We start from the raw sequence: 21,588 nt of genomic DNA on the forward strand, positions 1-21,588 counted from the left end.
TAATAATAATAATAATAATTTTATTATTTATACCCCACCATCTGGCTGGGTTTCCCCAGACACTCTGGGTGGTGTACAGCACATTAAAAATGGTAAAACATTAGACATAAAAAAATTCCAGATACAGGATTGCCTTCAGGTGTCTTCCAAAAGTCAGATAGTTGTTTATTTCCTTGACATCTGATGGGAAGGCGTCCTTCTGTCATGAGGACTTGCCTCTTGCAGGTCCTTGGCTTCAGCTCCCGCAGTTTTCTCTCACTGGCTGCCAGGGTCACAAGGACGGCCAGTCTGCCCTGGCTGGCTTGGCTTGAGCCTGGGCAAGGAGTGGGTGGGGAGGGGAGCAGGAAGAGCGTGCCCTGCCCAGCCGCTTGGGACAGGCCTTCAGAGTGAGGCCGTTCTCCTCTCCACACGTTTCTTCTGCTCTGACACGGTATGCTTGACCGTGACTCTTCAGCAAGCCAAGTTCTGCTGCAGCCCCGTCCCAGGGAGCCATCCAAGTTTTTGCAGGAGGGGAGAGTCCAGCTTTTTCTGCCCAACTGACTTCATTGCTCAGCTGCTCTTAGAGTTCTTTGATATCCAAATTTACTTCCTGTTGTTTTGAACCTGTGGCCACCAGTAGCCCTCTTCTCTGCGATTACACTAAACACATACCCTCCAACATTTCTCCAGTGAAAATAGGGAAGTCCTAACGGTCAGGGGTCCCTTTACCTTTATTCAATAGTAGTAGTAGTAATTGTTGTTGCTATTTTACTATTTATACCCTGCCCATCTGACTAGGTTGCCCCAGCCACTGCGGGTGCCTTCCAACATATATAAGAACATAACAAAAGATTAAACATTTTTTAAAAAAATCTTCCCTATACAGGGCTGCCTTCAGATGTCTTCTAAAGGTTGCATAGTTACTTATCTATAGTTACTTAACTCCACACACTCCAATATTTCTCAGATGAAAAGAGGGGCATCCTATCATGCCCTCCAACATTTTTTGATTAAAATAGGGATGCCCTAAGGAAAAAGAAGGACCTTTTGGGATCAAATCAGAAACGAGGACAGCTTCTGTAAATCCAGGACTTTCCCTGGAAAATAGGGACCCTTAGAAGGTCTGTAAACAGCTGTCCTTAAACTAAATGAGATGACATTCTGTCATTCTCGCTTGCGAGTCCTGGGCTTCATTAATGCACATTTTTTAAAAAGAGGATTGGCTCCAAGCAGTGATTTTGTCTAAAAAAATGTTTAGGGGTACTCTCATTTTCCTACTCATATTGAAATACTGCCCCTCAATGAAGCCAAACTTACACACACAAAATGTTTAGGGGTATGTGTCCCCCCACGTCCCCCCAGAAAAAGCACTGGCTCCAAGTAATATTAGGAGTGGCAGGGGGAAGAACCATCTAGCTTAGGATGAAAGGTGGGTGTCTGTTCTATTAGCTGAAAACTTATACAGTATTGGGGATTTGGAACCTTCTGCTTTTGCTACTTCAGGCAAACAGGGCTGTGTTTCAGTTTTTTGGTTCAGATTTTCTGCCTGTTAAATTTCATCTGGCTGCCTGGTGCCCTCCCTCAGGCTGGCAGTGCCATTCCTGTGGTTTGGACCTCATCTCTTCAGCATTAAGATGAGCGACACAAAGGCGGCAAGTGGGGGCGAAGGGAGGGAGGATCTTCCTCTGCAGCATCAGTTAAGGAAGGCAGAGCGGTCCTTTCCAGGAATATGCAGTGCCACGGCTGGCACACACACACTCTGAGGAGCCTGGCACCAGCGCTTGTGCTTCTTTCCACTGCCAGCACACAGTGGCATGGAAGGACGGGTGCTGGCAGAAGTTCACTGCCTCTGAGCTGCCCAGGCCAGTCTGCTGGCTGCCTGCAGTTGGCAGGGGGTCTGTGGACTCCTGGGAGCCTCTGGCCGCTGGGCTTACCTGAGGGAACAAGGCTTCCCCACAGGCCTCTTGGGATCTGCCTCTGTCCCATCTTAGGGAGAATGTTCAATTCTGGGATGCAATTGCCGCATTGCAGGGGGTTGGACTAGATGACCCTGGGGGTCCCTTCCAACTCTACAATTCTGTGGTCCTCTCTAAATCGAGCCTGCATGGGTGCATGTTTAGAAACACACCTTCCAGGATGCTTTGGGGCTGGGCTGGGCTATAGCGTAGGAGTTAAGCAGCTGCATTAGATTTGCTGGGTCTCTCAACTGGGGCAGCAGGCCAGCTGATCCACAAGCATTAAGGATGTCCCCGCGGGCCTTCAAGGAATGTTCTTGCTCGGAGATCCACCCTGGCCAGAGAAACCGGGAAGTTCTGGCATCGCTGGGCTCTGACTGTGGGGGCGGGGGGGCTCCTGGCAGGTTCCCTGCTTCCCACGCAGTGACAATTTAGCCGTAATTCAAGCCAGCCTCTCTTCCCCCTCCATCCCATCTCACCACCACCACCAGGGCTGGCTGAGAGGCTCCCCTGACACCCTGCAGGCTGTTTCTTCCAGGCCAGCCAAGCGCCACCTCCATGCCCTCCAGGCCTCCCCTTCCCACTCTCCCCCTCAACATTCTTCCTCTTCCCAGGCGTGCTGCTCCCTTTGGAGCTGGGCAGGCAACTTTGCTTGGCAGAGCCAGGCTCACCACCAAGGAAGCAAAAGCCCCCTTTGCAGGCTTCTGGCGCTACTTGGGGAATTGCATTCTGGAATCCCCCCCCCCAGGGGAGCAGCACCTCCCTCTTAATGCCAAACAACATTCCCCTCTCTGGAGTGGGGTCTTGGGCAAGCAGTGGTCCCCGCTCAGTCCAGGCCTTTGCTTGTAGCCCTGTACAAAAGGAGCCTTTTTGTCTAAGGCCAAAATGAAAGGCCATAACTGGGTGAGGAAGAGCTGCAGGGTGAGAGTGGTGGACCCTCCACAAGACCCTCCTGCCTCCCCTTTCGGCAGCTGTGCGCAAGTCCTGGCCTGGCTTCAGCGCACCCTGACATTTTTGTCCTTCAGGGCAACTCAAGAGCAGGCAGGGATGGGATATCCCCATTTCTGGCCACCTTCTTCCTGGCGATTCCCAGCCACAAGGAGGGCTGCAGCGCTGGTGTCCTTGGCGCGGCTGGGAGAGCGGCAGAGCTAGGCAGCCCCTCTTTCCCACGCAGCAACCTCCAGCTGGTACTGGGATGGGGAAGTCCCAGGGGTCATTTCCTGTTTCCAGTCAGTTGCAGAAGGAACGTAAAATGTGCACCGCAAGCATTAATGGGGAGGGGTATTTAATTACACTAAAAAGCCACAACAGGGGGCTGATGGAGTCCAGATGTGGGCCTTGAAAGGGCGAGGCAGAGCTCGGCTGCAGAGCTTCTGAAAAAGACTTGCAGCCACTGGATTTATTTCAGAACCTAGACCAGCCTCTGCGGAGTCTGAGCCGCTTTTGGCCTGCTTTGGGGGTCCCTCAGTCCCATCTCTTATGGCTCCTGGGACTGGCATCTGGTTGGCCACTGTGAGGACAGGCTGGTGGGTCTGGCTGCAGACCGCTCTTCTTAAGGTCTTCTTGCTGCTAGATGCTGTCTCCAGTTTCAGAGGTGGTGCTCGTCTGAATACCAGTTTCTGGGAATCCCAAGTGGGGAGCGTTGCCGCTCTTGCTCAGGCCCCGCTCTCTCGTGGGCTTCCCCTTTGGAGTATTTGGCTGGCCCCTTGGAGAACAGGGGGCTGTACTGTGATGGGGCCCCTCTGGCCTGATCCAGCAGCAGGGCATGGCTCCTCTGACGTTCTCATGAAGCTCCAACTTCTTGAGTAGCTCTGGCTACGACTTGCGTCGTTCTGCCTCCGTCTCCCAGGGTCTTCCTTGACAGAATGCGATACCCATGTCGAGGGAGGCAGAGTGAAGTCGCTGCTCACAGTCAAGGGCTGGAACAGGCAAATCTTCCTGGATCTCTGGGGCTAGGGAGTGGGTGGGGCCGCCCCTCTCCAACTCCTCTCTATGTGCCTTTGGGGCTCCTGTAGCCGCAGGAATCTCGTTCTGTTCCTGAAAGCAATGCGGGGGCCGCACACAGGCAGGCTGAGCCCCTCCAGGGCCCGGACAAGCCCTGGAACGCCTGTTCCAGCCAAGCTTCGGGGCGGGTCCAGCCACAGCCGGCCAGGAGCGCCTAGAAACTCCCACCCCCCACCCCCCGCCGGGAATCCGCCCCCACCTGCCTCCCACTCTCTATAAGCGACTTTTGGAGCTTTGCAAGGGCTGGGGGCTGGGAATGCAGCCTCCCGCCAAGGTCGTCCCCTCTCCTCCTCCTCCACGGGTGGTCCCAGCGCAGGAGGGTGGCGAACAGAGGCTGGATTTGTATCTTCTACACAAAAGCAGGAGGAGCCCTCTGGTCTGATCGGTTCCAGGCACTCCTGGATGTGGTTTCAAGGAGTGTGTGCCCCCCCCTCCATTCTCTGGTGGAGTATAGGTTGCCCAGTGAGGCAGGGGCAGAGGAAGGGGGCAGTCCGCCCCAGGTGTCTTTGCTGAGGGGGTGACATTTGGTGCGCCACCCACCCGCAACTCCCAAGCCTACCCCGAGCCACCGGGGGAAGGGGGGAGCTGTGTGTTCCGCCCCCTTTGGGAGTGCGCCCGCCCTGGGCAGTGCGGGCTTATGCTCCGCCACTGCAGCAAGGGTCCCCCCTTGTGCCACTTGGGGGCACTGGGCCATGCAGTCCCCCCTTCAGCAGCCTCACCTCCCCCCTTCGGACCTAGGCCAGCGGTCTGTTTCCACCAAGAATTCTTGGGCAACATCTTGAGCATCATCTCCCTGCCATAGGAGCCAGCTCCTAGGAGCCAAAGGGGATTCAGCTCCCCCAATAAAATATTTAAGGGGGGCCAGCCCCTCCCCCCCAGTAGATAGGCATTGCAATTCAAATAGTGTGTGTGCATCGTGTCATGTGATCACTTATGCACGCCGGGGCTTACCTGCCCCCCCCCCCATTTTATTCGAGTTGGCACCCTGGTCCCTGCTGTCATTTGGGTGGTGGCTCTGTAATGCTTGTGAATGGTCCTGGGTTCAATCCTGGGGGCTTTCTTTTTCCTCCCTGGTTTCACAGTTTCTGGACATTCTCCAAAAAATGCCTCCCCAGCTCAGATCCTGGAGTGGGTGGGGCTAACTGTGCAGAGCACCTTTGGGTGCTCCTCAGAGTCTCCTCCATGCCACCCCACTTCCAGCATCAGGGGGACGGGCAGGAGGGATGAGGGAGGGGGACCCACAGGCAACAGCTTCCTCAGCAAATAACCCAGGAGAGTTGCTGCCAAAGGGAAGGGGGGCACTTAGGGCAGCCACTTCGGGAGGCAGGAGAGCAGGTGCAAGTAACCCGTTCACAGCTGAGACCTGCTGATGACTCTCTTAACTGCAACAGAGGACACTTTTTTCTGTTTAACAGACCAAGGTAGTCAATGTTTAACAATGTTTAACAGTGAGATAAAGCAGAGTCTCTCTCTCTCTCTCTCTCTCTCTCTCTCTCTCTCTCTCTCTCTCTCTCTCTCGACACACACACACACACACACACACACACACACACACACGATATGTCCGTAGTGTTAATAGTGGAGGAATCTTTCCTTTCATTTTTTAAAATGTACTTTGTTCTGATAGCGTAACTGAAATCGTCTCTAAGCAGCGTGCAAGTAATTCAGTGCAAAAAAAACCCTAGTTAAAACTATGAAGTCAGAATTCAGTTTAAATTCCCGCTGCAAGGCGGAGGGGGAGGTCTCCCATAGGTGCCAGAAGATCAACAGGGAGAATGGGCCTGCCTGACCTCAACTAGCGCATCTGAGCCATGGGGGCTGGGGGTGACAGTGGCCCCTAACGACCAGCTCATTGGCAGCGATGGATGCTGCTGCCAGCTGGCTCTCCTTGTTCCCGTAAGCGAAAGGCGCTGCAGCCATCAGGGTGGCAAAAGGGCGTGTGAAGTAGACCCCAGAAACACGCTTTCCCCCGATGGCAGAACCTGTCCAGCTATGGAGCTGCCGCCGAAGGCTTGGCTGACCAAAAGACAAGCCACTGAGAAGAAGCAACACTCAGGGCGTCCTTCAATGTGTTTGCACGGTTGAGGGAGACCACGCAGAGACTCCTGGGCTCCTGGCGCCAGCTTGCATTCCGGTTTGGAAAACAGCATTTTGCAGGAAACGAGCAATCGGCTCAGAGATGAGCAGCTGCCGCATCAGGAGCCTGTGCTGATTTGCCATAGGGAGCGAGTGGCCCCGTAACAGAGGCAGCGTCCGCCCAGCACAAGGCCAGGAAGGGGCTTCCTGAGTCCTGGGATGGGCTCTGCGAGCGAGACCTCTGTGGGGAGAAATGTTTGGCAGGAGGTGAGATGCAAAGGAGCCATGACGTTCCCCTCCAGGCCTGCTGTACTTTTCCTGCGTGTGGGTGGCTGCAGCTGGCCTGAAAGGTGTCCCTGAAGAAATGGCGTTAGGAGGGGCCATTCTGCTGTAGAATAAATACCCTGCCAGCAACCCCATCCTCGGAGAGCGGGGGGAGGCGGGACTAGAGATGTAAAATTTCCAGAAATTTTGAAGCCATGGGGGGGGGGGACGTCCCCCCCCCCTGGTTTTTTTGCTGGGAAAAATTGAAAAAAGGTTCGGTGTGGAAAAGTTTTACAAATTGTGTGAAACACAATGTAGATTAAAAAGTATTGTGCTTGCAATAAAACAGGTAACCACCCTCCTTTCCCTCAAAAGCAAAAAAAAAAAAAAAGCAAGAAACCATCAACATAAATAATAATCAGATTTGCCCCTATGCACCAACAGCAAAAGGGTGGCGCTGTGGTCTAAACCACAGAGCCTAGGGCTTGCCGATCAGAAGGTCAGCAGTTCGAATCCCCACGACCGGGTGCACTCCTGTTGTTTGGTCCCAGCTCCTGCCCACCTAGCAGTTCGAAAGCTAGGGAAGGTAAATGGTGTTTCTGTGCGCTGCTCTGGTTTGCCAGAAGCGGCTTGGTCATGCTGGCTACATGACCCGGAAGCTATCTGCGGACAAACGCTGGCTCCCTCGGCCTATAGAGTGAGATGAGCACACAACCCCAGAGTCGTCCACAACTGGACATAACAGTCAGGGGTACCTTTACCTTTACCAACAGCAAATAAAGTTAAAGTTAAGGTTTATTCTATCTCATTTTCTGAACTACAGCTATCATTTTCCATTTCTTCTTCCTCTTCCTCTTTGTCATTTTTCTCATGGACTTCTTATTTATGTTGATGGCTTCTTGCTTTTTTTATATACACCGCCTTTCGCGCAATTTGTAAAACTACTCCACACTGAACTTTTTCCAAAATTTCCATTTTTTCTGGGAGGAAACAAGGAAAAAAACTTTTTTTCCTCATGGCTTCAAAATTTCTGGAAATTTTACATCTCTAGATAAAACACAGTTAAAAGCAGGTATTTAAGAGTATTCAAAAGATGATTAAAGACAGCAGTGGTTAAAAGGAAGTAAATCGCATGCAGCTTCTACGTGTTCAGATGGGCTGGCCCTAACGAAAATGTTTTGAGCAGTTGCTGGAAAGAGGACAGTGAGAGCCCCTGCCTGGTGTCAGTTGGCAGGGAGCTCCAAAGTGGGGGTGCTGGAAGCCCTGCGGGGGGGGATGGAAAAATTGGGAGGGGGGCAGTTTTTTCCCAAAGTCTTTTTTTTTTCCAGGAAAAATGGGGGGGGGGAGTGTGTGGAATATTCAAACTATAGCAAACGATTTTTTTATTTTTTTCTGGAAAAAAACGGCTTCTGGAAAAAAAACCTGGCCCCCCCCCCCAATTTTTCTGGTTTTTTTCCAGGCCTTCCCATCTCTAGGTGGGAGTGCTTGACTCCAGGGCTCATCTTGCCCCTTGGGCATCTAGAGGTGGCCCCGGCTGGAGGTGAGAGAGGAAAACCTTCTCTCTGCTCGCTTCCTGTTTTCACAGGGGGCTTCCTGTGTTTATCTCCGAGCTGGACAGCTGGCATTGGCATTGAGGGGTGGGGGTTTCAGGGGGCATCAAGGGAAATCTGGGAAGTTCTTCTTTTGGAACAGAACAGATGAGGGCAGCAATCCAGAGAATAATGTACGTTGCTTGGCAGAGTCAGGTGGGAACCAATATCATGTACGTTGCTTGGCAGAGTCAGGTGGGAACCAATATCACCAATCTCTTCACCTCTCTCCTGAGGGTCATCTAGTCTCCCCCTGCAATGAAGGATTCTCACCCAAATCCTGCACAACAGATGGCCATCCAACCTCTGAGTCTGAACCTGCACTGATTTGTTTTAATTAAACAACTGGATTCTATGTGCAGCTTCTGGCTGGGCTGGACTTGGAGGTGTGCAGAAATCTTCCTGGAGCCCAGAGTCACTCCCTGCAGGTGCAAAAGGAGTTGAATCCTCCACCTGCCAGCCTGTCTGGCATCAGCACAAGTGGCCTGATGGCCGCAGGGAGGGAGCGCTTGGTTCTCCTTCAGCAGAGGATGCAGGGGCAGGAATACCGGTATCTTCACTACCCAAAATGTTTCTTTGTTTGGCCCGTCCTCAGTTTTGTGTCGCCTTGGCAACAGAGCATTCAGCACACTTGCAAGGCTGTATTTAGCCTCGATCAATCTCTCGTGCCAGATACAAGATAATTGTGACAGATGACTTTCCCCCTTTGGAACACGGTCTGCCTCTCCTGCGCTGCCCCTCACTTCCAAGGCCAAGGCTGAGGGCTGAATTGTCAGGCGGCTTCCCTTGGAAGGGCTTTGGGTCTCTGGAGGCCCCTCCTGTCTCATTGGGACTGACCTGCCCTCCTCCCTTCTCCTCCTCCCCAGGATGCTTCAGTACTCCATTCTCTTGCTGTGGATGCGACTGGATTGGGGCCTCTTGCTCAGTCCCAGCGACCCCAACGTGTGCAGCTACTGGGAAAGGTGAGGAACTAGGGAGACTTGGGGGGGGGGGGTTGTGTGGAATGCGTCAGGAAGTGGTCTTGAAAACACTGAAGTGTTGGATTTAGAAGGTTTCAATAATGTGTTTGGTTGGCATGCATATTTGTGGTACGATAAGGTAAAAGTACATAAAGCGTTTAAAAATCATATTGTTAGAAAAGCATTGTTTAATGTTTGGATAAAATATAAGGATTTGTTAGAAAAGAAAACCCCCAAGATGGTTGTCACCAATGGAAGCGAAGGCACAGAAAAAAAACTCAATATGGAGGCCAAATGGCCGAAATATTGGGAAATTCTGGGACAAAATGGAGACAGAATAAAATTGCAGAGCTTTGAAAAATTGAAAAACAAAGTGCGAGATTGGCTCCATTATTACCAAATAATGGAGGCATACAAATTGGACAAAAAAGTTGGTTTCCAGGTGGAAAAATCAAAATTGGAAACAGAACTGTTAGATCCCAAAGTCAAGAATTTGTCAAGAATGTATAACTTGCTGTTGAAATGGAACACTCAGGATGAAACGGTGAAATCAGCTATGATTAAAGGGGCACAAGATGTTGGACATAACATTATGATGGCTGACTGGGAACAGTTATGGACCACAGGTATGAAGTTTACGGCATGCAATGCCCTAAGAGAGAATATTATGAAAATGATATATAGGTGGTACATGACGCCAGTCAAGCTTGAAAAAATTTACCATTTGCCTGACAATAAATGCTGGAAATGTAAGGAGACTGAAGGTACATTCTTTCACCTTTGGTGGACGTGCCCAAGGATTAAGACATTCTGGGAGATGATTTATAATGAAATAAAAAAGGTATTTAAATATACCTTCTTGAAGAAACCAGAGGCCTTTCTCCTGGGCATGGTCGGCCAATTGGTATTAAAGAAGGATAGAACTTTTTTTATGTATGCAACAACAGCAGCAAGAATACTCATCGCGAAGTATTGGAAGACACAAGATCTACCCACCCGGGAAGAATGGCAGATGAAGTTGATGGACTATACGGAATTGGCGCAAATGACTGGCAGAATCCGAGACCAGGGAGAAGAGTTGGTGGAACAAGACTGGAAAAAGTTTAAAGACTATTTACAGAAACATTGTAAAATTAATGAATGTTAGAAGAATGTTGGAATGAAGTTATATGGCTTTAGTAGAAAGGTTATAAGGAATTAAGTATAAATAGATTAATAGAATATTAAAGGAAAGAATAAGGTTAGTTTGTGTTAAGATAATTATAGGATAGAAAACAGAGGAAGATGGAAAGGAATTGCTGAAATAATTAATAGAAGTGGAATACAAAAAGGGAGGTGTGAGGAGGTCATTGAAATATGTGAAAGAAAGATAAGATATTGAAATTATTTTTTTTTGATGTGTTTTTAAATTGTTTTTGTTTTGTCTTGTTAGTTTAATGTTTTAGTGTTATGTAGTGTTTTTGTATTGTATTTTTTTTGTAGTGTTTAAATTGTTGTAAAAGTAATAAATATTATTTTTTTTAGAAAAGGAAGTGGGTGGGAATGAGGCTCACATGGATTGCGCGACTTAGAATCACAGCCCAAATGCTGCTGCTGTTATTAAAATTTCTATACCGCCTTCACCCAAGGCTCACAGGGCAGTTTGCGATATATGATACAGATATACGAGATGTGTGTATACAGATTCACACACACAACCTCCCAGAGGAGGCTGGGGAAGAGGGCCACATACAGAAGGCCCTCCAGGAAGTTTGGGGATTCCCTGTGCACTAGCCCTGCGTTGGTCTAGCAAAACGTGCATTTCTGATTGGGCTGCAAACCCCATGGAAGGGACCCAAATGGTCCTCTAGTCCACCCCCCACCCCCGGCAATGCACGAATCTCAGTTGAGTAATCCCTGCCCATGGGACAAAGGTCTTGGGGCTTCTCTTTCAGCCCAGCCACCCCAAGGCTGCCCCCCTCTCTTCTTGTGGGGCTCTCACTGCATTTAAATGCCATTTGAATAAAGATCTGAAATAAATCAGAGGTAAGAGGGTGCCTCCTTTTTTTTCTCAGGAGTAGAAATCTAAACAGAGCAAGTGTTTTGCGGGTGTTTATTTCAATGTGGTTGGGGAGCGGGATCCAGCTTGTTTTTGCCTGTGATCTGGGGATCTGCTTCCGCTGAGTTCTCGGTGGCCAGCCAAGCCAGAGGATTCCCTTTCTCCTGCCTCCCCTCTCGCAGCTTCACAACCCCCTCCAAGGAGTCCTACGTGCAGCCGTACTCCCAGGCCTTCGAGGAGCCTTGCGACGGAGCGTGGCCCTTCGCCAAGACCTGCACTCGCCACAAGTAAGAGCCCGGCTCCTCCTTGCATTTTGCATTTCTCCAGCCGGGGAAGCGGGGTGGGCAAGGGCAGATGCTGGGTGCTGGCCTCAAGGGTCTCCCGGGTGAGCCAGGGGCCTGTCCGCCTGGGGTGGGGAGGGGGCTGTCTTGTGCCGGCTTCATGCATGGCCTGCTGTTGCTGGTGCTCCAATCTGAGGTTCCAGGGCTTCAGCTTGATGGAGTTCCAGAGGGCTACTCTGGCCAAGCAAGTGGCAGCAGGGAGATCTTTGCCTTGAGGGCTTCCGCAGCAGGGCTCTTGCCTCTCCCAGTCGCCCTTGGGGGGGGGGCATCAGGAGTAAGGGAAGGAGAAGGGGGCTGCTCCTCCTCCTCCACTGCTGCAAATGCAGCCAGGCCCTGACCCTTTGGCCTCGCGCAGGGTTCTCTACAAGGCAGCCTATCGGCAAGGCGTGAAGATTGACTACAGGAGGCGCCATCACTGCTGCAATGGCTACTACGAGAGCGAGGAGCGCTGCGTCCGTGAGTCCGTCTGTCCGTCCATTCCCACCCCCACCCCCGACCCGGCCCAGCAGCCAACCCTTTTGCATAGGAAGGAAGGAAGGGGAGCAGCAGCAGAAGTTGCCGCGGGGTGTGGGGGTCCCCAAATCAAGCTCTGCCTTTGTGCCAACCCTCCACCTGGCCTGGCAGAAGCCAAAGAGGGGAGGGGGCCAAGCGGCAGCTGGGGGGGTTGGCCACGGAGTCTTTGAGGCTGGTCCCCTGCAAGGGGTGGTAGGGAGAGGAGGGGAGGGGGCTCTGCTTGCTTTGGCAAGCCACAAAGGGGTGGGGTCTTCGTTTGTGGGCCTCCCTTGCTCCTGACCTCCTGTCTGGCCGTCCAGGGGGGGCCCTTTCCCACGGCTGCCTGAAGCCCCCTCGGTTCCTCCACAATGTCTGGCCTCCCCCTGCCCTGCTTGACCAGCTCCCTCCTAGCCTCCCGGTGGAGCTGCTTTTCCAGCAGCTGCCTGCAGACCTCAGAGCAGGCAGGATGTGTCCCTGACCCTGTGCCCCCCCCCCTGCAGCTAGCTGCACCCAGGAGTGCGTCCACGGGAGGTGTGTGGCCCCGAACCAATGCCAGTGTGCCGACGGCTGGAAGGGCCCCGACTGCTCCAGCGGTGAGTCTCCACGAGGTCTTTCCTTGGCTGCACAGTGAGGGCTGCCTACTTGGGAGTAGCTGGAGCTGCACCTGGCGGAACTGGGCCTGTTTCTCTCCCCCTGGCCTGTCGCCCCTCTGTAGGGGCAAAGCATCCTCTCTGAGGGCATCCCCAGGCCAGCATTCTTGGGCCTTGATTTATGGGGGTTGTGAGTTGCTGCTGCGCCTCGTCCCCCCCCCCCCCGCTGCCCCTCTCAGAAGCTCAGGTGGTCACAGCAAGGCTTGGCCTGCGATGGAGGATCCAGGCGCACCACCTTTGCCCTTGTGCACATGCAGATGGACACACAGAGAACTGCCTCAGGAGCCCCTCCCCTTCCCATGCGCATAAAGGGATGGGGGGCAGGGATGCCTCTTGGGTGGGGCTCACTGTGAGCCTGGCAGGAGTGGCCAAGTGGGTCCTGTTTTCGCTGCACCAGCCTGAGGCAACAGAGGGGCCTCTTCCTCCAAAGGTCGGGGAGGCAGCCAGTTCCCAGGCGTCCCTCTGGGCCTGGAGTTGAAAGCAGGTCACTGGCTGGGAAACAAGCACTTCAGAGGGAACAGGGGCGGGCGGAGAGCGGGGGCTGCCTGCAAAGGGGGCTGCTCAAGTGTGCATGTGGGGGGAGGATGCTGCAGAGCCAGGCAGACAGGGACCGGCCTCAGGGAGGCTGCCACTGCTGTTGCTCCTCTGGGGCGAAACTCCTTTGGGCTTCCTGGGGTAAAGAGAAGGGGCTTTTCATGGCACGGGGGGGGGGGGGTGTTGGGAGCCTCAACTTCCTCTCCTTGGTGAGGGGAGCCAGCAGCCACCAAGGGCAGTTGTGAACAAGATGAGGGGTCTGTCAGGCAGCAGCCCTGGGGTGTGACACACTGCTTCCCCCCCCTCCAACCCCAGAAACCCCCACCCTGCTGTTCTCTGGGTGTTTGAGGGGGGGCTGCCAAGCTCCTTATATAGAGAGAGAGTGTATCTGAAGAAGTGTGCATGCACACGAAAGCTCATACCAACAACATCTTACCGTAGTTGGTCTCTAAGGTGCTACTGGAATTTTTTCATTTTGTTTCGACTACGGCAGACCAACACAGCTACTACCTGTAACTAGTTACAGGTGGGTAGTACAAAAGAATTTCAGAAATAAACTGGAAAGAGAAGTTGCTGAATTGCAACTTGCTACCAAACTTAAAACCATGGAGAGACCTGGTCTGAATAGAGACATTGGATTCTTCTCTCATTATACATGATAAAGCTATTTTTAGCCATCTCACCCCTTGCTTTTTCCTATAAGACCAATTGCAGCCATTAACAGTCGTCAACAGGTTTACCACACCTATCAGCCAATCCCCCATTCCCACCCCCCCTTCTGAGTAATCCCCCTCCCCACCCTCCCACTACATATAAGGGTCTGGTGACTTCTGTTTCAGTGTATCAGAAGAAGTGTGCATGCACACGAAAGCTCACACCAAGAACAAGGTTGGTCTCTAAGGTGCTACTGGGAGGAATTTTTTTATTTTGTTTCAACCACAGCAGACTAACACGGCTACCTACCTGTAACTGAGGCATTATTGTATGTTTTTAGTATTTTCTTGCAAGGCGCCCAGAGCGGCTGGTGCAATGCAGTCAGATGGGCGGCATGTAATTTTTATTTTTATTTTAAATATTATTAGAGCCTTGTGTGGGAAGACCCTCCCAACACTCACCCGGCTGGTGAGGGTTACCTCCATTTTGTGTGGCTGCCCAGAGTTCTTGGCCATCCTTTGGCTGGTGCAGTCTGCCCTGAACCCCACTTGCCTTTCCTCAGCCGCTCTCCCTTCTTCTTCCTCCTCTCCTCTCCTCTCCCTCCAGGGTGCAACAGCCTGTCCTGGGGGCCAGACTGCCAGCAGCCCTGCGGGTGCCTGAACGGAGGCAGCTGCCACCCCCTGTCTGGGGCCTGCCTTTGCCCGCCAGGCTACAAGGGCCCCTCCTGCGAGGAGCTCTGCCCCCCAGGTACCTACGGCCAGGACTGCCAGATGGGCTGCCACTGCGAGAATGGTGCCCAGTGCGACACGGAGACAGGGGCCTGCCTGTGCGCCCCGGGATTCAGCGGCCCACTGTGAGTAGCACCTCGGGGATGCAGGTTGGCAGACAGAAAAGCGGGGGGGGGGGGGGGTCTGTAGACCTCTGGTGAACTGGGCTGAGGGCCGTTATGGTCTGGAGCTGGGTTCCAATCTCTCCTCAGGGCAAAACCTAGAATGAGTTTCTAGTGCTTCTGAGAGCTGCTGTAAAGGTGAGGCTGAGGGGAAGGGTCCTTGCAAGCTCAGCCTCACCCTTCCTCATCTCTTGCAGCTGCGAGCAGCCCTGCCAAAACGACACCAGTGGCTTCAAGTGCCTGGCCCTGTGCCCTTGCCAGCACGGGGGCATCTGCCACCCCCCTGAGACCAACAAGTGCGCCTGCCCTCCAGGATGGATGGTACGTTTATGTGTGTGTGAGAGAGAGGAGGGGCCTGGGGCACTTGTGGTTCCAGGCCCTAGGATGGGGATGGGGGAAGTGGGCCTGCACTGTCCGTCCAGCCACTGACCTGAGTGCTCACCTGCTCAGGTGCCATCACAGGGGAGGAGAACACAGGGCTCTGCCTTTTCAGCTGAGCCCCACCCTGAGCGAAGTGGGTTTTTGTGGGAATGTTCAGGGATGCAGGAGAGGATATATTGTTCGATTATAGCCTTTCCATCTTGTGTTAACAAGCTCACAATTTAGCAGAGTAACATTCCCCTTTTTAAACTCACAGCAGATGCGTTTGCTGAGGCTGACTAAAGCCTCTAGAATAACTGTTCTGGTATTTCCCCCTTATTCCCTCATAAAAGATACGACACGACACAGTCTTCTATAAAAGTATAAAAAGAGTTTACTCACTCACATTCTGTTCACAATCGGATACCAGAAGGCAGACTTAGCTTAGAAAAGTTACATATACAGTGGTGCCTCGCAAGACGAAAAGAATCCGTTCCGCGAATCTCTTCGTCTAGCGGTTTTTTCGTCTTGCGAAGCAACCCTATTAGCGGATTAGCGCTATTAGCGGCTTAGCGGCTATTAAAGTCTTAGCAGCTTAGCAGCTAAAAGGCTATTAGCGGCTTAGCGGCTTAGAAAAAGGGGTGGAAAGCGGGGGGGGGGGGGAATCACAAGACTTGCAAGACGTTTTCGTCTTGCGAAGCAAGCCCATAGGGAAAATCGTCTTGCGAAGCAACTCAAAAACGGAAAACCCTTTCATCTAGCGGGTTTTCCGTCTTGCAAGGCATTCGTCTTGCGGGGCACCACTGTACCTTGAAACTATCTCATAAGGAGACAGTCCCTTTGTCCTCTCTTGGCTGGAGGCCAAGATAGCATCTTTGGCTAAGCAGATATTGCTTCTTCAACGCATGTAGTCATAGAGAGAGAGATGGCTGCCCTGCCCTGTGCTTTTGTCGTTACCTGCACAGGTGATGCCACGCCCACCTCTAGTCACATGCAGAGTAAGTCTGTCCCAGCCCAGAAGGAAACAGGAAGTTTACCAGCTGGCTAGACAAACATTCCTCCCCATGTGTAAACATGTTCACTCTAGGAAGGTTGCACTTGACTGCTCTTGTGTTTCACATCCCACAGTTTTGCAGGGGGGTTGGGGGCAGCATCCATTGCAACCTACGTGGGGGCTGGGATTTCCTCCTGCCCCCTTGCTGCAGGGCAGGGGAGGGCCCTGGGCTTTCTGGCCTCACTTCCGCCCAGTTTCTATATTCCTCCTCTGCTTAGGGTGTGGCAAGAAAGGCTCTGCAGCTCCTCCTTCCTCATCTCCAGCTATCGCCCCCTTTCATTGCAGGCCACCTCCTTCTTTCTCCCCCCCCCCATTTCCCCCCGTGCGAGGGTCCTCAGGGGCCCTTGAACTGTCCCTGCAGGGAGGCTTTTGGGGGTCAGGAAGAGTGCCCTCCTCTTTCTCTGTGCACCCCATTGAGAGAGTCATCCCTGCTTCGACAGTCATGCTCAGGCATGATTTCATTTCATTTATTTTATTATTACTTTTGCATCCTGCCTTTCCTCCAAGGGGCTCTCCCTCTCCCCATTTAACAGCCCCCCACAACAACCCTGTGAGGTAGGTTAGGCTGAGAGGTGGTGACCAACCCAAGGTTATGCCCAGTGAGCTTCATGGCTGGGGTGGGGGAACGGAACTCTGGCTTCCCCCCAATCCCAGTCCAACACGGGAACCACTAGGCCACGCTGGCCATTAGGTGCCCCCCCCCCCGGGCCTCCACCCAGGCAGGAAGTTGGTTGTTTCTTCTTCTTGTGGACAAGCAGGATTGATCCTTGGGGGGCAGGGTTTGCGCTTGGCACCACTGTGATGGGGGATCTCTCTCTGCCCCCCCCCCCATGCAGGGCTCCATCTGCTCCTTCCGCTGCCCTGAAGGGCGCTTTGGCTCCAGCTGCCAAGGGGAGTGCAGGTGCCACAACGGAGGCCTCTGCAACCAGGAATCTGGGCAGTGCCAGTGTGCTCCAGGCTACACGGGGGAGAGGTGAGTAGACTCCACCAGGCAGCAGGGGTGTCCACATGCTTAAAAAGTGAAGCAGGAAATGGGGGGGGGTGAAAAGGTCTCAAGACTCATCATTTTGGGTACCAGGAAAAGGGCAGCAAAGGAAATAATGGCATCTATAGAAAACCCACCCACTGTTGACATTTCACAGCAGATGAGGGTAGAACAAGAAAAATCTCTTCAAGAGGTGAGTGAAATTAAAAATGAAATTAAAAATGATATGGACAGTTTGGATTTTAAAAATGACAAAAAAAAATTGGCAAGACCAGAAGCAACAGTTCATTGGGAGGCGTTTGGCTGACCTAGCGTGTTGCTAGGATAGAAGAAAGGGTTATTCTGTTGTCTGGAGAAATAAGGTAACTAAATGATAGAGGAGACTTTGGAAAAGTGGAGTAATACACAGAGAGAGGGAAATATATTTGGATAATTTGGCATTAAAGGAGCTGAGAGAAAAGAGTTCTACCTAAAATTCAGAAGGGTGAAGACATTGGGGACAAAGTGATTAATTGCCTTGCATCCTTTTTGAGGGGAAGTGGATGAAATAAACAAAACCTACAGAATTAATACACGTTCTACAAAATTAGCAACAGACTTTTTGGAGAAATTCAAATGGGAACTGGAAGAAATGCTAACGGATGAGACTGAAGACATGGAATTGGGAGCTGTAGGTAAACAATGAAATGAAGCCAGAACTTTTCCTTCTAGGAGTAATGGATATATAATTAGAAGGACCATGGAACATTATTTCAATATGTGACCACAGCAGCGAGACTTTTATTTGCACAAAGACAGAAAGATTCATCATTACCTACCATGGAGGAATGGTTACTAAAATGACTGGACTTAGCTGAGATGTCAAAGCTGATGTGTTTAATTAGAGAAAAATAATTGTTGGTATTTACTAAAGACTGGAAATCCCTTTTGGACTTTTTGCATGAAAAAGGAAATGAACTTATGATATCTGGATCTGAGAATTGAAGAAAATATTGGATTTTAGAAAGCGGAATAGTTTTGTTGTTTTTTTAAAGATATTTATTGAAATTTTCATGAAAATCCAGAAAAAAGAAAAAAAGAAAGAAAAAAGAATTAAAAACACTCAACTTTTACAATCCTTATTTTCAATAACCTATTTCCACGACTTCCCCACACCTCCCCTTCTTGTATTCCATTTCCAGTTATTAGTTCAACAAGTTCTTGATCCCAGTTTTAAACCTTATTATATTTAGTTCATTATTATACTTAATTCATTTTATATATCCAATTTTAACTTATATACATCAAACTTTGTACGTCAATACTCCTTCTTAAAACCTTTTTCTAAGGTCGACCCAAATTCCCTTCCACGAATTCCCCATTTTTATACTAATAACAAAACAAAATAAAAAGAATCAGAATATAATTGTACACCCTTTGGATTCCCAAACCCCACCCTCCATTTCCCGGTTTCGAGCCCCAACCAATGTCCATCAGTCCATCTGCTATCAGCCTGGAGACCTCACGTCCGAGGCTCTTAATTCTCTCTCAATTCCTCTCTGCCGGTTTTTTTGATAGTCCTTTGTATTAAACACCAAATCTCGGAGAGGCTCTGTCCCAATAATGTCCATATTTCTTCCAGCCAGACCTCCATATTTAAAAGTGGAGCTCAAATCTTGTTTCTTAATCCTTTTAAGACCAAATGTCCCAAGGGCCCCAGCTTCCACCTTGATCAAATTTGTAATCCATAGATCTTCAGATCTCCACAAAAAAAGATCTCTCCATTCTTCATTCTTCAATTCCAACCAGATTTTCATCATCCAATCCTTATTTTCCTTTGTATCCATCTTGACAGGCCTCTGGCTCTCCTTTGCCATCTGCAGCATTTCAGCCTCTCCTTCCTGTTCCTCCTGGTCAGCATATATCTCTTTCTCCGCTTCCTCAAATTTCTCAGATTTCTTTTCTTGTTCAGCTGCATGAACTTTTTGAGTCAAGTCCTTATCCGACTCAGTAAATTTATTTACTGTTGACTTCAAAGTTGTGACACTTGTAGCCAAAACATCACTTTGCTCTTGCAACTTTCCCAAGAGAAAAAAAGCCTTGTCCAGTTCAGCCTGTATTTTTCCACCTGCAGCCATACTTGTAATGTCCCTGAACCCCCTCTAGAGGGATTCTGGTTATTTAGTAATCCTTCCAGTTCCAACCCAAAAGTCAAGTTAACTTGTTTCAGTTCTTCTTTGTTTCCAACAATTTATAACTATATTGTAACAAATATAACCAGCAAAGACAACAGAAACAAAGTTCTCTATTCTTTTTCCAACTTTGACAGCTAGTTTGACAGCTGTCAAAATCTTCTATGTCTCCTCAACAGGCTCTCTCTCGCGGATCACTCCCGGGTCTCGGGGGGGGGGGGTGGCACTTCAGCTCTCAAAATTAACTCTTATCCTCCAGCAAAATTACTTATACTGCCAAATCGTGCAATTAATAACTTTATCCAATAAAAAAAAAGATGTTCTCTCGACCTTAGTTGTCTAGTCCTTGCTTTAAGTTGTTTACAAGGCGGGGAGACGGACTTCCTCTTTGCGTCTTCCCTGATCGTGCCGAATTCAAACAAAAATTTTCCTTTTATAAATCCGATTTCCTCATTACTCACAGGTTGTTACTTTTAGTCCAAATGTTCAAAGGAAGAAGTCAGCGCTCTCCGACCATGGCATGCGGCTTCACTCCGTAGGAGAAGCAGTCGACTCTCAGCACCACGCCGCTCCCCGTCCCCCGTTCCGAAGCCTTTAAAAAGGCTCCTTCTCGGGTCGGGGGGGCGCAAATGGTGCCCGCCGAGTCACCAGGTCCACAGGCTTCGACGCCTGTGGTTTCTGAGGGTCCCCGCGTCGTCGTCGCGGCAGGACCCGTCTCCTACTGAGCCGATTCCCTCCGGAGCTTGGAGGGAATCCGCCATTAGACGATGGCGCTAACCCGGAAGTCCTAGAAAGCGGAATAGTTGGGTGTTACCTTTGTTACCGGAAAAATCCGAGGGCCCCCTTGGACAAAAAGTAAAGACACCAACCAGAGTAAATTGGAGCGAATCAACAGCCTGTAGGCTTGGCCTTTATTGAACTGTTGCAACAGGGTGCTCCCCTCACTTGCAGGAGAGAGGAAAGACACAGAAAAATGGTGTGCAAGGCCTTATAAAAACTTTTGAAATTCCCATCCTGTAGGTCAAGCCCACCCCCCAGAAACATCATGCATACATCACAGAAAGGAGGGGTTGAGGGAGGAGTTGTGGTGGTAACCTGAGTGTCCTGTCACCTGGCTGGTTCCCCCTTTCCCCCTCCCCATGAGCACTTTCCAGGTGACAGAGGGGAGTTTGCAGTTTCCTGCCCCCAGAGGGAAGAGCTGATCATTGTCCTTTGTTCCAGTCTGTGCTGAATCCACTCCCATATGCAAGTTCTTTGTGATCTTGATGGTCTTCTGTCTAGGACCACCAGGGTTGGCATAGCAACTGGGCAGGGCTCCTGTGGATGTGCTGGGATGCTCAAGGGATTATGGCTGCCCTGTATCAAACCTTCCCCATTTTGTAGTCCTTCCTTCATGGAGTAAAATAAAAGTGGATCAGTGCAAATCCGATGTATGGTTGATTTTCTATGAATTTATAACAGAAGCGTAGCATATGTAGTGTGTGTGTGTGTGTGTGTGTGTGTGTGTGTGTGTGTGTGTGTGTAGTTTGTAGAAACTGAATGATGGGGGGGGTTTCCTGCTACACCTTGGAGTGGATGTTTTGAATAACTTTCTATATATAGCAGAAAAACAAAGAACCAGAAGTTTTCCTTTTATTTTTTTCCCTTTTTTGCTTTCTTCTCTTCCCCCCCTTTTTCTGTTCCTCTTTTTGGCTTCTGTTTTTATTTTTTTTCATCTTTGGGATTCTAAAAAGATATTGGATATTAGCTTTTGTATATCTTTTTTTGACTCTAATAAAACCTATGGCAAATAAAAAAAGAAATGATGATGGAAGACAAGGGATACCTAAGTAGCATTCCTGTATTGGCCTTACAAGGGTCCCTGGCAGGTGGGGAGCTTGTGCCCCTGGGTGGCCCAGCAGCCCCCTTCCTGGAGTCCCAGGGCTGCTGGACAGGCTGGCCCCCAGGGCCCCTTCTGCCCCCCAGCCCCTCCTCCGGGGCCATTGGTGGGTCTTCTCCCTGCTACGCGGCTCAACAGCTGCAGCCCCAGTTGGTGAGTATTTGTGGAGGAAGCCAGTTGCCCCCCCCCCCTTGGCGAGTGGATTTTTCCCCCGGGTGAGAAAAGGATGCAGCCTGGAGGGGAAGGAAACACTGCTCTCTGCCAGCTTTTTAATACAGACAATGGAGGAGAAAAATTAAGCCCCTGATGGTTTTCCCATCTAAGTCAGAGGAAGGAGAGGAGGCCAGGGGGTGCAGGGGGCTTCAGGCACACCTGGGGGGCATTTGTAGCACCCCCATGGAGCCTGCCTTAGCCCCATTCCTGGCAAAAGAGGCTGGGCTGAGGGGCTGGGGGGGGCAAAGCTCCTTTCTCCTGGGACCAGTTCTCTCTCATCAGCTGTGCCAGCCACAAGGCTTGCCCCTCCCTGCCCCCCCCATGAGTTTTCCCTTCATATAGAAAAATAATCCCTCAGACTTTAAAAGCAGCCATGGGGATGGTGTTAAATTCAGAATCTGCTGCCAGCTGTCATTGGTGCTTCATAAAACCACATACTGAAGAACGATGTCCTTTCTCAAATGGATCTTGATCAGCTCCACATCCTTCTGCACCCCACCCC

General features: G+C 50.8%; 1 protein-coding gene and 1 long non-coding RNA gene across 2 annotated transcripts in view; one reads left to right on the forward strand and one right to left on the reverse strand.

Moving 5' to 3' along the window:
- LOC144325822 (uncharacterized) overlaps positions 1–21,588 on the reverse strand; it is a 22,126-nt gene continuing 538 nt past the window's right edge. Inside the window, exon 2 of the long non-coding RNA XR_013391009.1 lies at positions 1–3,836. This is a non-coding gene — a long non-coding RNA (uncharacterized LOC144325822). The remainder of the gene's footprint in view (positions 3,837–21,588) is intronic.
- Positions 5,751–21,588, forward strand: part of PEAR1 (platelet endothelial aggregation receptor 1) — a 25,325-nt gene continuing 9,487 nt past the window's right edge. The window contains 8 exon segments of the mRNA XM_077920477.1: positions 5,751–6,281; positions 8,734–8,829; positions 11,047–11,151; positions 11,561–11,661; positions 12,198–12,290; positions 14,142–14,388; positions 14,622–14,745; positions 16,675–16,811. Of these exon segments, the coding sequence (XP_077776603.1) occupies positions 6,268–6,281; positions 8,734–8,829; positions 11,047–11,151; positions 11,561–11,661; positions 12,198–12,290; positions 14,142–14,388; positions 14,622–14,745; positions 16,675–16,811 (917 nt within the window). The 5' untranslated portion in view covers positions 5,751–6,267.

This window comes from Podarcis muralis, chromosome 16 (assembly GCF_964188315.1).
Source record: "Podarcis muralis chromosome 16, rPodMur119.hap1.1, whole genome shotgun sequence".
Lineage (NCBI taxonomy): Eukaryota > Metazoa > Chordata > Lepidosauria > Squamata > Lacertidae > Podarcis > Podarcis muralis.